Below are 15615 nucleotides of genomic sequence, written 5' to 3' on the forward strand. Positions count from 1 at the left end.
TAGACTTCTCCTTTCTCTGGCGCACCGATAACTCAAGGTAAATAGTTTCCCGCCCCCAGGTTAGGGAGCCGGAGAGGGAGAAGAGGAAAAGAAAAAAATAAGCCCCAGAGCAACTGAGGGTTATATTCCCAAGGTGAACCATTGTTACAGTTTGACAGAGAAAAAAGCTATGGTTCAGAGTTTCCCCTTTTTGGAATTACTTAGGGGCTGGTTCTGCGGTCAGTCTCGAAAACAGCCCCACAGTGTTTTGAGCTGTACTGGAAGGAGCAGGGCTCCGGTCCAGCTCTGCCACTCAGAGCTGTGGGCCTGGGACTGCGCCTTGACCTGGACCTCTGCGGATGTCAGGTCTCGTGAGAAGGGCTCCGTTTTTTTGTGCACATCTGGGAAACCCCTTCGGTACTCAGCGACAATAAAAACGAAGACAGTAGCCACAGTAGCACAACAGCTCGGAATGGAGCTGTCTAGGACCCAGTTCCGGGCCCCGCAGGCGAAAGCCGGCGGGGGAGGAGGAGCCCCACCCCCACCCACCACGTGGAGCTCAGGTTTGGCCCGCAGCTAGGCGGCCCGGCGCTCTAGCCAGCGCTGGGCTGCGCAGGGCGGGGCGGGGGCGGAACCCGAACAGCCAGTGGGCCAGGTTTCTGTTAGGCCGAGCCACCCTCAAGGGGCGCGGCCTGGCCCCGGCGTCTTGGAGCTCTCGGCCTGCCCCGAGGGGTGGGGGTAGAGAGGGGCGGGGCAGGAAGGCGTAGCCCTTTTTTTGTCCTCCTAGATAAGGAAAAGTTCCCTTGCGCCTTTAAGAGCCCGACGCGAGCATCTGATTGGTTGAGGCGCTGCAGTGACGTCACGCCGGGGTCGGCGCCCTACCCTTCCCTCCCCGCCGCGCGCTCGCGGACAGTCCGCGCGCGGGCAGGGCCGGCGCCCCTCAGCTTAGTAGTCCCACGTCTCCCGGACCCCCCGGGGGATGCCCGCGGTTGGGCTTCCCTCATGGCCGCCGACGTCTTCATGTGTTCTCCGCGCCGGCCCCGCAGCCGGGTCCGTTCGGTGCTGCTCAAGCCCCAGGTGCCTGAGGACGACGACGACTCGGACACGGATGAGCCGTCCCCTCCGCCCGCCTCTGGCGTGGCCACCTCGGCCCGGGCCCACGCGAGCGCTGCGCCACTGCAGCCCCGGGCCGGGCCGGGCCGCGAGGAGCCCCCTCGCCCCCAGCAGATCATCCACAGCGGCCACTTCATGGTGTCGTCGCCGCACCGCGAGCACCCGCCTAAGAAGGGCTACGATTTCGACACGGTCAACAAGCAGACGTGCCAGACCTACAGCTTCGGCAAGACCAGCTCCTGCCACCTGTCCATCGACGCCTCGCTCACCAAGCTCTTCGAGTGCATGACCCTGGCCTACAGGTGGGACCCGGCGACCTTCGTGGACCCGGCCGGGCCCCGTCTCTCACCGGGGCCTTCCTTAGACAAAACGAGCGTGGAGGGCTGGGACCCCGGGGGTCCCATTGGCTCCACGCTTTCCCTTTGGGAGGGAGTCCCAACGTTGTGAGAGGCGCCGCGGTCCTGGCCGCTTCCCCTGTCATCAGTGCCTGGGTTCTTCCGGCTTCACATTCCCCATCCAGGCCCCCCCACTCCAGTGTCCCAGGAGCCACCGATCTCGGACCAGAAACCGTTGTAGTAAGGCTGCACCTTGTGTTGCCCAGCTCTGTCGACCCCTTCCCCAAAACTCTTTGTGTGTTTCCAACAATACCTAGCGGTGATTAAGACAACCTGTCCAGGGTGTCAGGGGCGCTGGCTCCACTATTTAATGATTGTGTAAAAACACCTTGGAGCCTGGTTCCTCCTTTATAAAGAGGAGATGACGGTCGTATCTGCCTCCAGGGGGCTATTGTGGGGATGGATTGGATAGATGAAGCGCTTATTACAGCCCTGTACAGCTCCATTAATGTTAGCTACTTTTGGTATTGTCCGAGCACCTGGAGTCTGGGCCTCCTCACAACCTATTTGTTGGGTAGCCCTTGGGGAGCGCCCTGGGTGCTCCTAGGAAGACTTTTGGAGCTACAGCGGTTGGAGGTGTAGTCTGTTCTCCTGGCAAGTTGAAGGGTTTTCTGGGTGTCCCTGAAACATTAGATGAGGGAGATGTCAGTGTTTAGGGCACACATCCCAGATATCATCCTGACATGTGGATTTGGCTTTGAGCAGACATCTCTTTTTTCAAAGTCACAGAAAGAAATACCTGCCTCTCAAGGGTTAAGAAGTCTTTCCACTCTTCTCTCCCTTCCTCAGGTTATATGTTAGGCATTTGCTTCAGGTGACTTTTGTCACTCAATCATAGAACTTCTTTGCCCTGGCTGCCTTGGCCTGAACGCCCAGCCTTGCACAGAACCTCCTCCACCCGCACCCGCCACCCCATGGGATCCCTACAGAATTGAATCTCTTGCATTAGTAAATGCAGTGGCCCTGGCTCACTTAGCTCTGCTTCACAGGCAACACAGGCAAAGTTTCCTATGAGACTCCAGTAACACTGTAGAGAAGAGCAGAAATACTTCCCTCTCCTTTATTTATTTATTTATTTATTTTTGAGAAGGTACCTTGCTGTGTAACCACGCTGGTCTCAAAACTCTTGGGTTTAAGCAGTCTTTCTGCATGAAAGACTTAATTTTTTTTTCTTTCTTTCTTCCTTTTTTTTTTTTTTTTTTTTTTTAATTTTTTTAAAGAGTGGTGATCCCTGAATAAATCCAAGTTAAAACATTATTTACCTGAATTTAAAATGCTATCTACTTAGATCTGGATGGCATTTTCTTCCTCTGGAATAAATGATTAGTCTACCTGTTCCTTTGTTATGTTCCTGAGACAGACCCCTCACCCCTGTTTCCTTTTATGAAGGTTTCCCTGATGGCTTGTTCCATATTTCTTTATCCTATCCCCCTGACGTGGCACATTGGTCAGTCTCTGCTCTGATTCTCAGGTCTTGCCAGTTTGAGCTGGCACTGAGCCTAGAAGATGTTCTGTTTAAAAAAAAAAAATGGCATTGATGTTGCAGTTCTGTTCACCTTTCAGTCTCAAATTTTGAGAACTTCCATTGGAATTAAAGCAATTAGATCACAGCATAATCTATGAGAAAGCTTTTTCAAACAAAACCAGAGGTGAAAGACAGGAATGTGTCTTATTAAGAAAACTTAATCCTCTTCTTTACTTTAATATAAACTTCTGCATGTACAGTGAAAGAATGATGCTTGAGTCACAGGAGGTGCAGGCTAGAAAGCCTCAAGTCAGCTCAGCAAAAGGAAAATTAAGCTAGTCTCCCCTTTGCCCTTTGTTTAGATAACCTAAAGGCTTATTAAATAACACCAAAGAATTTCAGTAATGGCTCCCCCCCCCCTTCATTTCTTTCAAAAATATTTTGGCAACTGGCCACTGCTCAGTTACCTTTTTTGATTGCAAAATGCACCACTAGTTTGGTGCTTACCTTGATTTTCAGAGCTTCTAGCCCCCCTAGCTCTCTTGCTTTTCTTGCTGTTCCTTATGCCTGAGTTCCTTCTACTGCCACCTAGGTCTGTCCACCACCAAAGGTCCCCTGCTGGGATCTGCTTACTAATTTTTCACGAAGATACTCTACGTCTCTGTGTGAGGCTCAATTTGGCTTTTCCTGAACTTAGTTGGCAGTGTGGAATTTTGGTAGAGATTGACAGAAAAGCTGGGGAAAAGGCAGTTTTTGACCTCAGCTCTTTTGCTATGATTACCAGATGACTTTCAGAGAAGTAAGGTTGAGGTGGGGGACAGGGAGGAAAGAGACTCAGCTTCAGAGCTGGTCTGACTTCCTGTTCAGTGGGGTCAGAGCCTTTACTGCTTTTCCTGGTTTCTTCTTTACTTCAGCTGAGAGGAATGTCAGCTGAAACTGCTCTTCTATGTGACTGTTTCTGTCTTGGGTCCTTCCTAACTTCAGTGTCCTGGCTGTCCCCTGGCCTCTTGGTTCTAGCTGCCTAACTCTCCCTGGTACACTCTGTGCCTTTTTTTTTTTTTTTTTTGGTTTGGCTTCCTGTTAGCTGCTGCCTCCCAGCTGTTTCCAGCTGAGGTTCACAGTCTTTGGGGAGGAACCAAGTGCAGGGGAAGTTGTGGTTATTTTTCACCCAGTTCTGAGAAGTGGTCTAGGGATCATGAACATGGTCTGTTCCAGAACAAGAAAGCTTTAACTCCTGAAGTCTGACCAGGGCTGACTTTGGTGGGGGAAATATGGTATTTGGGGGACAGAAGACAGTGTGAGCAAGCCCAGTGGCCTGCCTGGTGACTGTGCCAAGGGGATTCCATTTTCTTTGTAGCTGGCTTTAAAATCCATGGCCACCCACTCTGAGATTCTGAGTAGCCCTGTGGCAAAATGTCTTGATTTGGTCCTAAAAATGTGTGTTCAATTGTTAGGATATCTTAGAAGGGAAGAAATTGCCTCTACCCAAGGCAAAATTGGTAGGTGGTAGAGGACATGGAAGAGCTACGGGTGGCTTTACCTTTCCTAAGCTTTCCTGTCTGCTGCTCTGGAATGGGGTGGCTAGAACTTTTCTGCAGGGTGGAAATGAGTATTAACTGAGATATGTCTGTGAATGTGCCTGGTACCTGGCAAATAATAGGCAAGAGGAGGTTTACCCATCTGACTATAGCAGGTGGAGCATGATGGAATTTCAATTCTGCATTCTCATTCAACTGACATTTTCTAGGATCCCAAGTTTCTCATCTCTAATCAGAAAAAAGAAAATGTATCCAACTTGTGTCTTTTAGGGTGGTTTTTAAATGTCCACCTAACAAATACTAAACAGAAGCATTCTTGATTTGGCTGAGTCCTTTCTAAGGCTCCACAGTGGAGCTATGCACTCTAGAACATAGTTCATGATTCTTGCCCTCTTAACATTTCAAGGAATGTCACACATGTACATCCCCCACACAGATTCTGAACACATCTAGTATGTAGCTTTTTGTGGTCAGTTTTGGTTTCACTTTTCTACTTTTTAATTCCTTGTCAGGGAACCTTGGTATGAAGTTTTCAGAAGGTAGAAGATACTCTTTTCATGTGTTTTAAGATAAAAATAGCTTTCTGGAAAACAGCTTTCTGCTTAAGTGGATATTGGAGGAGACATTTTGACTAAGAGCTGTAAGGTAACCTTGGTATGTAAGTTTTCAGGATGTGGTCCCCACACGTGTGCCCTGTGTGGTAACCCTTTGTTCATGGCTTAAGGAGGGAGGCTGTATCAGACTTGGGAATAACAAGGACTGAAGACAGAGCATTATGTCCTCCAAAATTTTAAGTTTCAAAGCAGCATCCTCTTTCTCTTGCTCCTCCCCCTCCTCCTCCTTTTTTGGCAGGGTACTGGAGGATGAATTCAGGACCTTGTGCCTGCTGGGCAAACATTCTACCACTGAGCTACATCCCTAGCCCTTTTAAAATTTTTTAAATTCTGAGACAGGGTCTTGCTAAGTTCCCCAGGCTGGCCTCAAACTTCCCATCCTCTTACCTCATCCTTCTGAGTAGCTGGGTTCACAGATGTGTGCCATGCCCAGCTGAGTTTTACTCTGCTGCTTCCACAAAAAATTAAGGTATTCTTCTTCTCTTGTTCTGTCTTTAACCTTTAATTATTGGATAGTGTGCACTAGCTGCACATGGTGGCACATGCCTGTAGTCCCAGCACTCTGGCGTCTGAGGCAGGAGTATGTATCCCTTGAGTGTAGAAGTTGAAGACCAGCCTGGGCAGCACAGCAAGGCCCTGCCTCTAAAAGGTGGTGGAAGTGTAGTGACACATCCCTGTAATCACAGCGCCTTGGGAAACTGAGGCAGGAAGATCACAAATTCAAGACCAGCCTGGGCAACTTAGCAAGACTCTGTCTTAACATTTAAAAAAAGAAAAAAAAAAAAAAAGTTGGGGATGTAGGTTGGTGGTAGAGCACTTGTCTGGCATGTACAAGACCCTGGGTACAATCCCAATACCACCACCATCAAAAAAAGAAAAAGGTTGTGTATGTGTATATGTGTTTGCACATACAAGCACTGAGATGGGAGCTGTGGCTACAGAGATGAAAATGTCAATCTCTAAAGGAGTTTCATAGAAGACTAGTTGTGGGACAGACACAGCAATGACAGTAGTTAGTAAGGGTTGTAACAATGTGAACCAGGTCTAATGCCTTGCTGAGGAAGTATCTACACTGTACTTAGGGTATGTGCAATGCTATAACTAGTATCTATGCGGACAGTTTTGCCAACATCAGGTTCAATGCTTATCTCCCCTTCCCTGTATTAACTGTCAAAAGTCTTGGATTCTCTTTCCCGGTGGGAAGCCCCACTATTCTTCTTACCTGTTTTCTGCCCTTCAGTAGTCCAGAACCAAATTTCTATTTTTATGTAGAGGTTGAATAGGTAATTGCTAACTCAACGGAAGGGCAAAGAACGATTGATAAAATTGGGGAAAGAGAGTCTGAAAAAAGAAGTTAGAGGACTGGGGTTGTAGTTTAATAGTAGAGCACTTGCCTAGCATGTGTGAGGTACTGGGTTTGATTTTTCAGCACCGCATATAAATAAATAAAATAAAGGCCCATTGACAACTAAAAAAAATATTTTAAAGAAGAGAAGAAGTAAAAGGGTTTATTTGGTAGGGCAATATAAGAAAACTCACACTAACTAAACAGCTGCTATGTTGTAGATTCTTTCTATGATTGTTTTTTTTTTCTTTTTTGTTTGTTATTGGGGTTTGAACCCAGGGTGCTGTACCATGAACTACATCCTCAGTCCTTTTTTTAAAAATGTTTTTGTTTTAAGACAAGGTTTTGCTAAGTTATCCAGGCAGACCTCAAACTTGCAATTCTGCCTCGGGCTCCTGAGTAGTGGGAATAACAGGTGTGAGCTGTGGCACCTGACTCAGAAGTTTCTTGGGAGAAACATTAAGCACCCAATCATGATATGAAAAGTTCTTTTCCCTCATTGGCAAACCCACCCCAGGGTTATATTGATTATGCTGAGTGTACTGAGCTCCAGTTCAGGGGGCTGTAGCAATAGAAGGGCCTTGGTCAAAGAAAAGTCTATACAGTGGATTGTGTCCTTGTTTTTTCCCTGCCTGGTATAATTCCCATAAGAGGATATTATGGAAAGTCAATAGACTTTTTTATTGTTGCTGGGGATCAGAACCAGGGCCTCAGTGCATGCTAGGCATGTGCTCCACCATGGAGATACAATCCCAGCCCCAATCTGATTTATTTTGTAGGGATATAGAAGCTAATGAAAAATTCAGAGCATGAGCGCCCCTTCTTCAGATTTCTTTTTCTTTCTTTTACTTTTCTTTTTTTGATTCTAGATGTTGAATCCAGGGGTCCAAGTATGTCCCTAGCCCTAGCCCTTTTTATTTTTTATCTTATGACAGGGTCTTGCTAACTTGCTTTAGGCCTTGCTAAATTGAGTCTGGCCTTGAACTTGTGATCCTCCTGCTTCATCCTTCCAAGTTGCTGGGATTGTAGGCATGTGCCATGACACCCAGCCCCTTCCTGGAAATTGAATAAACTCTTAGGTATAAAATGTGCAGTCTAGAAGTCTTGTGTCTCCAGTGATTCTTTTCTGTCTTTTGTTGGAGATCCCTCATCTATGGTTAGAATTCCAGGTCCCAGGACTGGGTTTAGACGGGTCTCTTTGGGCTGTGTGCCTATAGGATAGGGGTTTATTGAAAGGATCAGGCTGGGCACAGTGGCACACGCCTGTAATCCCAGCAATTTGGGAGACTGAGGCAAGAGGATTGCAAGTTCAAAGCCAGCCTCCACAATTTAGCAAGACCCTTTCCCGCCCGCCCCCCCCCCCCCCCAAAAAAAAAGGGCTGGGGATGTAGCTTAGTGATAAAGCACCCCTGGGTTTAATGTGAGAACTACTGGAGGGCAGCGGAGACTGGTGCTGGTCCCTGGCAGCCTTAGTGGTCAGCAGGGGTGATGCCCCTCTTTGCTGATGGACCACCATGCAGTCCTCGCCTCCTCGTAGGCACCACTTTCCTTGGTGATGTCATTCCTGCTGCCTGTTGGCATTCTCACCTGATGCTGTTTCTTCTCTCCGCTCTTCTGCTTATGGGAGCTTCCATGTCTGCCACCTTAAGCTCCCTAGAGCCTGTGTTTTCACATGTGGACCTCACTCAGAGTTTCCTGTTATTACTAGTGCTCTTTGCCAGTTGTCTAATTAAATTAGCCCTGTAGACTCCAATTCAGACATTTGAGGGAGGCTGACTGGCTCTTTCTCTGAGCAGAACCTCACAGGCCACAGCATGAATTTGGTTGTGGTCTTGGCTTAGCTGCCCCAAGCTCAAATGCTTATTCCCCCAACAAGTATTCATTGGGCCTCTTGTGTTCCAGGCACAGGTCAGCTGTTGGGGACACAGTAGTAGACAAGACAGATTTATCATCTCCCCTCATGGAACTTCCACTCTAGTGGGAGAGTCAGTCAGCAAATCAGATCTTGATATTCTGAATGCAGCCAAGACCATAAAACAAAATGAAGGATAGAAGTAATGAGTGCAGGGAGAGTGGGCAGATACTTTGGGCTGCTTGGAAAAGACTTCTGAAGAGGTGACATTTCAGATTAAACCAAAACATGTGTGGCAAGTAGGAAGCAGGCATGGAAGGAAGCAGCCCAGGTTAGAAAGAAGGCCAGCATGATGAGGTTGAGGGCAGGTGGGATGTAGGAGAAAACCTGAGAAGGCAAGGGAACTTGTTGGTTGTGGTGGGGAGTTAGCACATTTCTCATTGTGCTGGGAATATTAATTTGTCTTCATCGAGCAGCTCATGATGGCTTATCTGTAGATTAGTTCACAGGAAACTAGTAGAGTAGTCTCTAGGGGGCCAGAGAAGCAAGGATCCCAGTTGGAGGCCGATCTGAGTTCTGCCACACTCCGTGTCAGGTGGAGTGGTAGGAAGTGGATGGACTCTAGGTGGTCTTTGGATTTGCTGGTGAATTGGACCTGGGGGGGGGCGAAGAAAAGCAAGGAGTCAGTGATGACTGGGCATTTTGGGGCCTGAGCTTCTGGAGCCATTACTAAAATAAGGAGCCTGCATTGTGTGGCTGGTATATTTGTGCTGAGGACACCTCAATGCAGAAAACTTTGTTGCCCAAGACTTTCCTGACAGCTGGGACTTGGGCTGTGTGACAAGGTATGACAAAGGATGAGAGGGGCTGTCAGTGTGGGAGGCCCAGGTCCATGCACCTGGGTTCCGTCTTCTGGCCATGCTGTACCATCTTGTCCTCTTCCCTTTGATGTGCCTCCTGAGCAGGACATTGGATGATTGGATGGGTGGTGGGGCTTTGGGGTTTGAAACTTGCCTTCTGAACAGAAGGGTTTTTATCCTGTGATCATAAATCCTGAATTTTTTTTTTTTTTTAACTCAGATGGGTGTGGTTATGTATAGGAATATAGAAACCAGATTCCTTGTTGTTAGCCTTTGATTCTCAGACAGAGTATGCAGAATCCCATTTGGGTAATAGTGAAGACTTTACAGCTCATAAAAAAAGAGTAACTTAGTAAGATCCTGTCTCAAAAAATAAAGGATTGGGGATGTGGCTCCATGATAAAGTGCTTCTGGGCTCAAGCCCCATTGCCAAAATGAGAATAAAAACAAATAAATAAGTACAAAATTCAAAAGGCATGCATGAGGCCCTGGGCTCAATACCTTACACCAGAAATAATGAAAGACTTGTGCATTTTATTCTATGCAGTTCCTACTAAAACCAAAAACCAGGGACAAATATCAAACTGTAGTTGGTGTTATGCATGCTAAGATGTTAGGGATGAAGTGATGATGTACTCTGTCTACGTTCTACTCTGAAATGCTTTAAATTAGTGTCTCACAAACTTTTTGGTCTTGGGACTGCTTTACTCTTTTTGTATATGTGGGCTATATCTTTTTCTTTTTCTTTTGGTATTGAGGATTGACTCCAGGATGTTTTACCACCGACCTGCATCTCCAGTCCTTTTTATTTTTAAATAATTACTGCAATTGCTGAAGCTGGTCTCAATCTTGCAGTCTTCCTCCCTCAGTCTCTTGAGCAGCTGAGAATGTAGGTCTGCACTACCATGGCTGGAAGGTTATATCTATATATAACCATATTAAAAACCAACTCTGAGAAAAATTTAAACTATTTATTAAGCACTTAAAAAAAAACTCATTAGCCAGGCATGGTGACACACACCTATAATCCCAATAGCTCCAGAGGCTGAGGCAGGCGGATTTGAGGCCAGCCTAAGTAATTTAGTGAAACCCTAAGGAACTTTATAAAAAGGCCTGAAGATGTGGCTCAGTGGTAGGAACCCTGGGTTCAATCCTCAGTACCAAAAAAATCTCAAGCAAACTGCAACTACTTGTCTGGAAAGCTGTACCGCATACTCTGCAGTGAATGAGCATTAAAGACAAAGAACTTCTTAGTATTACTTTGAAAATAGTTTTGAGGGGGCTGGGGTTGTGGCTCATTGGTAGAAAGTTTGCCTAGCATGTGTGAGGCACTGGGTTTGATTCTCAGTACCACATATAAATAAGTAAAATAAAATGTCCATCAGCAACTGATAAAAATAAAAATAAAATAGTTTTGATATCGTGGGCTCCTAGAAGGGTCTTAGGTACCCTTTGAGAACCACTGCTTAAATAAAATAATATGGATTGATGCAAGGACTGATGGATTGTGATGAAGGAAGTATGTCAGAATGTTAACATAGAGGGGCTGGGGATGTGGCTCAAGCGGTAATGTGCTCGCCTGGCATGCGCAGGGTGCTGGGTTCGATCCTCAGCACAACATAAAATAAAGATGTTTTGTCCACCGACAACTGAAAAATAAATATTAAAAAATTCCCTCTCTCTCTTCTCTCTCTCTCTCTCTTTAAAAAAAAAAAAAAAAAAAAAGAATGTTAACACAGAATCCAGGTGGTGGTTACATGAGTGTTCATTGGATAATTCTTTCAACTTTCCAGTATGTTTGAAAATGTTCATAACATGTTAGAGAAAATGAAAAAAGCTTCATATTTTAATGAATGTCCATTGTGACTTGATCAAAGAAATATATACTTTAAAAATATTTAGCTGGGTGTGGTGGTGCAGGCCTGTAATCCCAGCGGCTCAGGAGACTGAGGCAGGAGGATTGAGAGTTCAAAGCTAGCCTCAGCAAAAGTGAGGTGCTAAGCAACTCAGTGAAACCCTGTCTCTAAATAAAATACAAAAAAAGGGCTGGGATGTGGCTCAGTGGTTGAGTACCCCTGATTTCAATCCCTGGTACCCCCCCCCCTGCCAAAAAAAAAAAAAAAGAATGAAAAAAAAATCCAAGGTTGGGAACTGTAGCTCAGTGGTAGAGCACTTGGGTAGCATGCAGGAGGCCCTGGGATGGATCCCCAGCACCACAAAAACTAAAACAAAAGCAAAAAACAAAACAATTGAAAACAACTTGAAGTGAAGCTCTGATACATGGCTACAACATGGATGAACCTTGAACATTATGGGGAGTGAAGGAAGCCAGACACAAAAGGACTACATATTGTGATCCCATTGATATGAACTGTCTAGAGTAGGAAAATCAACAGAAATGGAAAGTGGTTACTGGGGGCTTAAGAGAGGAGAGAATGGTTAGTCCCTGTTAATATTTTTGTTTTGTTACAATTTTATGGTGTTGGATATTGAACCCTAGGTCTTGTACATATAAGGCAAGCAGGCAAGCACTCTACCTCTGACCTACGTCCCCATCCCCTGGATCCCTAGATACTTTTTTTCCTTTTCTTTTTTGGATACTGAGGATGCTTTACCACTGAGCTGCATCCCCATCCCTTTTTGTTTTTTATTTTGAGACAGGGCCTCACTGAGTTCCTTAAGGTCTTACTAAGTAGCAGAGGCTGGCCTTGAACTAGTGATCCTCCTGCCTCAGTCACCCAAGTTGCTGGGATTGTAGGAATGTGCCACTGGACACAGTAAGGGTACATATTTTTAAGGAAATGTTGAAAATGTTGTAAAATTAGAGTGGCAATGGTGTGAATATACCAAAAGCTATTGAACACTTTTAAAGTTTGAAGTTTATGGTATGTAAATGATAAAGGGTGAAGTTTATGGTATGTAAATTATATCTTAACAGAGCTGTGGTTTTTTTTGTTGTTGTTTGTTTGTTTTTTTAATATTGAAACAATTTAGACTTTCCACATTATTTTTAGGGAATGTGACTTGGAAAGTGCAGGATCAGATGGTCTTAAGAATCCTAACTATGTCCATGTATGGAACCATGATTCTGTATCTTTACTTCATACATGAAAGGGAGGAATCATCGGGAAAGTGACCTTCTTTGAGACTTTCCCTATAGATCAAAAGTGGCTTGGAATTGTTTTCTACATGTGCACTAGAACTTGCCAAATTACCCTCTGTAAAGTTTTCCTGTTAAGACCTTTCTCCTCTTAACATTGCTTTATCTGGGTCAGGATTACACGTAAATCCCCATAAAGACCAGGAAATAAAATGGGCCATCTGTAAGTCCAAGAGGACCTTTTATATATTTTATTTTCCTATTTTTGATAAAGTCACAGTTATAGAGAAATACTTACTATGAAAACCATATGAGTTTTAAACTGTTTGGCTTGGCCTCAGCACTGGAAAGGCACTAGAGAGTGACCTGTGGGGCAAGGCAGAGTTTGCCCCAGAGGGCATCCATCACCCACCTCCAGGTGATTCTTGGTATTTTGAGCCCAGTGTTAGAACATCTTCATATTTGAAAAGCTGGAAGTAATCTTGATTTGGGGGCATGAGGGGTTCTGGAGATTAAACTCAGGGCATGGCACACACTCTACCACTGAGCTCCGGAAATCTGGATTTTTATGTGAACTCTACTTTTAAATTTGATTTGGTACAATTTAAGGTTGGATCTAGTGTAAAGCAAGGCTGGCCTGAGAGATGGCGGTAGTGAAATGTGGAAAGTGGAAAACAAAAGAGAGATAAAGACAGTGTGCCATGAGCCAGCTCTGGTACAAGGACAGTTTTTTAGGTATTGCCACTGCTATGTGTACCTTCAGCTTTGTTTACAGGACCATAATCATCCCCCCACCCCTGGTACTGGGGTTTGAACCCAGGGGTGCTCTAGCACTGAACTAATCCCTAGCCCTTTTTATTTTTTATTTTTAGACTGGGTTTCACTGTGTTGCCCAGACTGGCCTCAAAGTCAAGATCCTCCTATCTCAGCCTCCTAAGTAGCTGGGATTAGAGATGGGCCACTATGCCCATCTGTACTGAAGTCCTCAGAGACAGTGGCTCTTTATTAGGAGGAGCGCCTGGGTTCTAAATGATCTTGTCCTAGAGATGGGGGGTTTATTCTGGCTTTGTGAAAATCTTGTACTCTAAGTTAATCTTAGCCTTACATTCCTTTTTAAACTATTAAGCCTCAACCTTACCATCATACTTGACTAGAATGGTGCTGTTTTCATAGGGTGATTCTGAGATTGGGGAGGATGGCAAAAAGTTGGACTTGAAGCAGTTGATTTGGTTACAGTTCAAACAAAATTATAGCTTCTGGATTGAGTGGGCCTCTTGCCTCCTGTTTGAAGTTTGTAACCTACTCATTTTATTACTGCGTGTGTGTGTGTGTCTGTGTATGTGTGTGTGTGTTGGCTTAATAGTGGGTGTCATTAAGAGCTTCCTCTTACCTACACATACTCACTTGTATAGTCACCAAATTCTTCCTCTGTTTCTCTCTCTTTTTTTAAAAGTATTTTTAAAGTTGTAGATGGATACAAAATATTTGTTTATTTATCTATTTATCTTTCTGTGATGCTGAGGATCAAACTCAGTGCCTCACACGTGCTAGGCAAGCGCTCTACTGCTGAGCCACAACCCCAGCCCCTCTCTCTTTTTGATGTGATTTATAAAGGTGTTGGCAGATACCCTTATGGTCATAAATGCACTACTTCTGCTTCTAAACCAGATTAAAATGGAGTTTGTATTTATTGGAGATACAATGTTTCCTCTGCTGTTCACTGATAAATTGGTGAATCCTGCTAAGCTTAGATCCTTACTTTTTAGAGTTTGACTGTGCTTTCCAAGCTTCCTTCGAGATTTTATTTGTCATTATTTCTCTATGTCCACAGTATTTTTTAACATTAAAAATAAAATGAACCTTTCCTTTTAAACTGCATTTTTATTATAGAAAATTAGAAAATTCAATAAAGCTAAAAGAAAAAGAAAAATCACAACATCCAGAGATAACTTGTCAATTTCCTAGTGTTTATCCTTCCAAACCTTGTTTTAAAATTTTTTTTGGCATGGTGAGTATATTTTGTTTTCCATTTAAGAGATTGTGAACATCTTTCAAGTTCCAAAATATTCATCTGCATTGTTTTTAGTTGCTGAATAGTATCTCATTGTGTGGATGATTTACTTAATCCCTCTGTTGACCCTTGAGCATTATTTCCATGGTATTTTTGTAACCTCAGGTTTCTGGGCCCCAGTTCTGTTTGCATACCTCAGGTTGGCTCCTTTGTCCAAAGGGTCCCTCTGCCTCCTCCTCCTTTCTGACAGAATCATTTACCCTGAGAACATTTTAGGACTCTTGGAAAAGAGGCAGTACCTCATACTGCCACACCAGGCACCTTCCACACTGTCACACCAGCCCACCCTCATCAGGCAGGTAGGTGTGTATGGGGATGGTGGTGAGGGGCTAGACAGCTGAATGGTGGCCTTCTTCTGGCACCCTGGGCTGCTTATTTGAAAGCTGTCTGTGTTTTCATGTGTGTCCCTGCAGAGGAGCAGGGGGCAGAGGATAGTTGGTAGCCAGTAGGAGTCTTGTGTGTTTTGCAGCTGTCAGACCCCTGAGGCAGTGATCACAGTGGTGCTGGCAGTGAAAGCCTGTCCCTTGGCCTTTTGTTGTTACAGAAGTAAGGAGGGTGAGGGCTTCTAAAGGGCTTGATTCCAGAGGAATGCTCAGCACCAATGCTCAGTGGTGAGCTCTCGCAATGGTGAGTGCTGTGGATGTGTGTTCCTGCGATTTAGGCCTAGGCTGTGGGAGGGCTGTGGGAGGAAGGGCTAACTCACTCTGAAACGTCGTCGTTTAAATATTTTCTGTCAGGTGGTGTTCTGAGATGCAGACTGATCTCTGCTTTTGGCAGCCTTCGTCACTTGAGGGGCTGTCTCATCTCCTGCAGTGTCAGCTGATTGCGGGGTGAGGGGCTGGTGATTGAAGATACAAGGAATTTGATTATGTTTTGCCTGCCCTGTGTAGAAGTGGGGTCCCAGCACAGAGGCCTGGAAGCCTGGGTATCTGTGTCAATCTTTTTTTTTTTTTTTTTAAATATCTTTATTTTACTTATTTCTTTTTATGTGGTGCTGAGGCTCAAACCCAGGGCCTTGCCCATGCTAAGCGAGTGCTCTACCACTGAGCCACAAACCCGGCCCTGTGTCAACCTTTTGCATTCTTGCTCAGACCCCTTACTGAGGAACCAGTGGGTCAGGCTCCTAGCTCCCTGTTCTTTCAGGGTAGTCAACTGTCCATTGGACCAAATGTTTCTTTTTTTTTTTTTTAGAGAATTTTAATATTTATTTTTTAGTTGTCAGCGGACACAACATCTTTGCTTGTATGTGGTGCTGAGGATCGAACCTGGGCCGCACGCATGCC

At 45.1% G+C, this 15615-nt stretch overlaps 1 protein-coding gene across 2 annotated transcripts in view; it reads left to right on the forward strand.

The window, feature by feature from the left end:
• Nucleotides 1–879: 879 nt before the first annotated feature.
• Nucleotides 880–15615, forward strand: part of Mlxip (MLX interacting protein) — a 56489-nt gene continuing 41753 nt past the window's right edge. For both annotated transcript variants that reach the window (XM_076847762.2, XM_076847851.2), the window contains exon 1: nt 880–1394. In XM_076847762.2, the coding sequence (XP_076703877.2) occupies nt 982–1394 (413 nt within the window). In that variant the 5' untranslated portion in view covers nt 880–981. The remainder of the gene's footprint in view (nt 1395–15615) is intronic.

This window comes from Callospermophilus lateralis, chromosome 1 (genome assembly GCF_048772815.1).
Source record: "Callospermophilus lateralis isolate mCalLat2 chromosome 1, mCalLat2.hap1, whole genome shotgun sequence".
NCBI classification, from domain to species: domain Eukaryota; kingdom Metazoa; phylum Chordata; class Mammalia; order Rodentia; family Sciuridae; genus Callospermophilus; species Callospermophilus lateralis.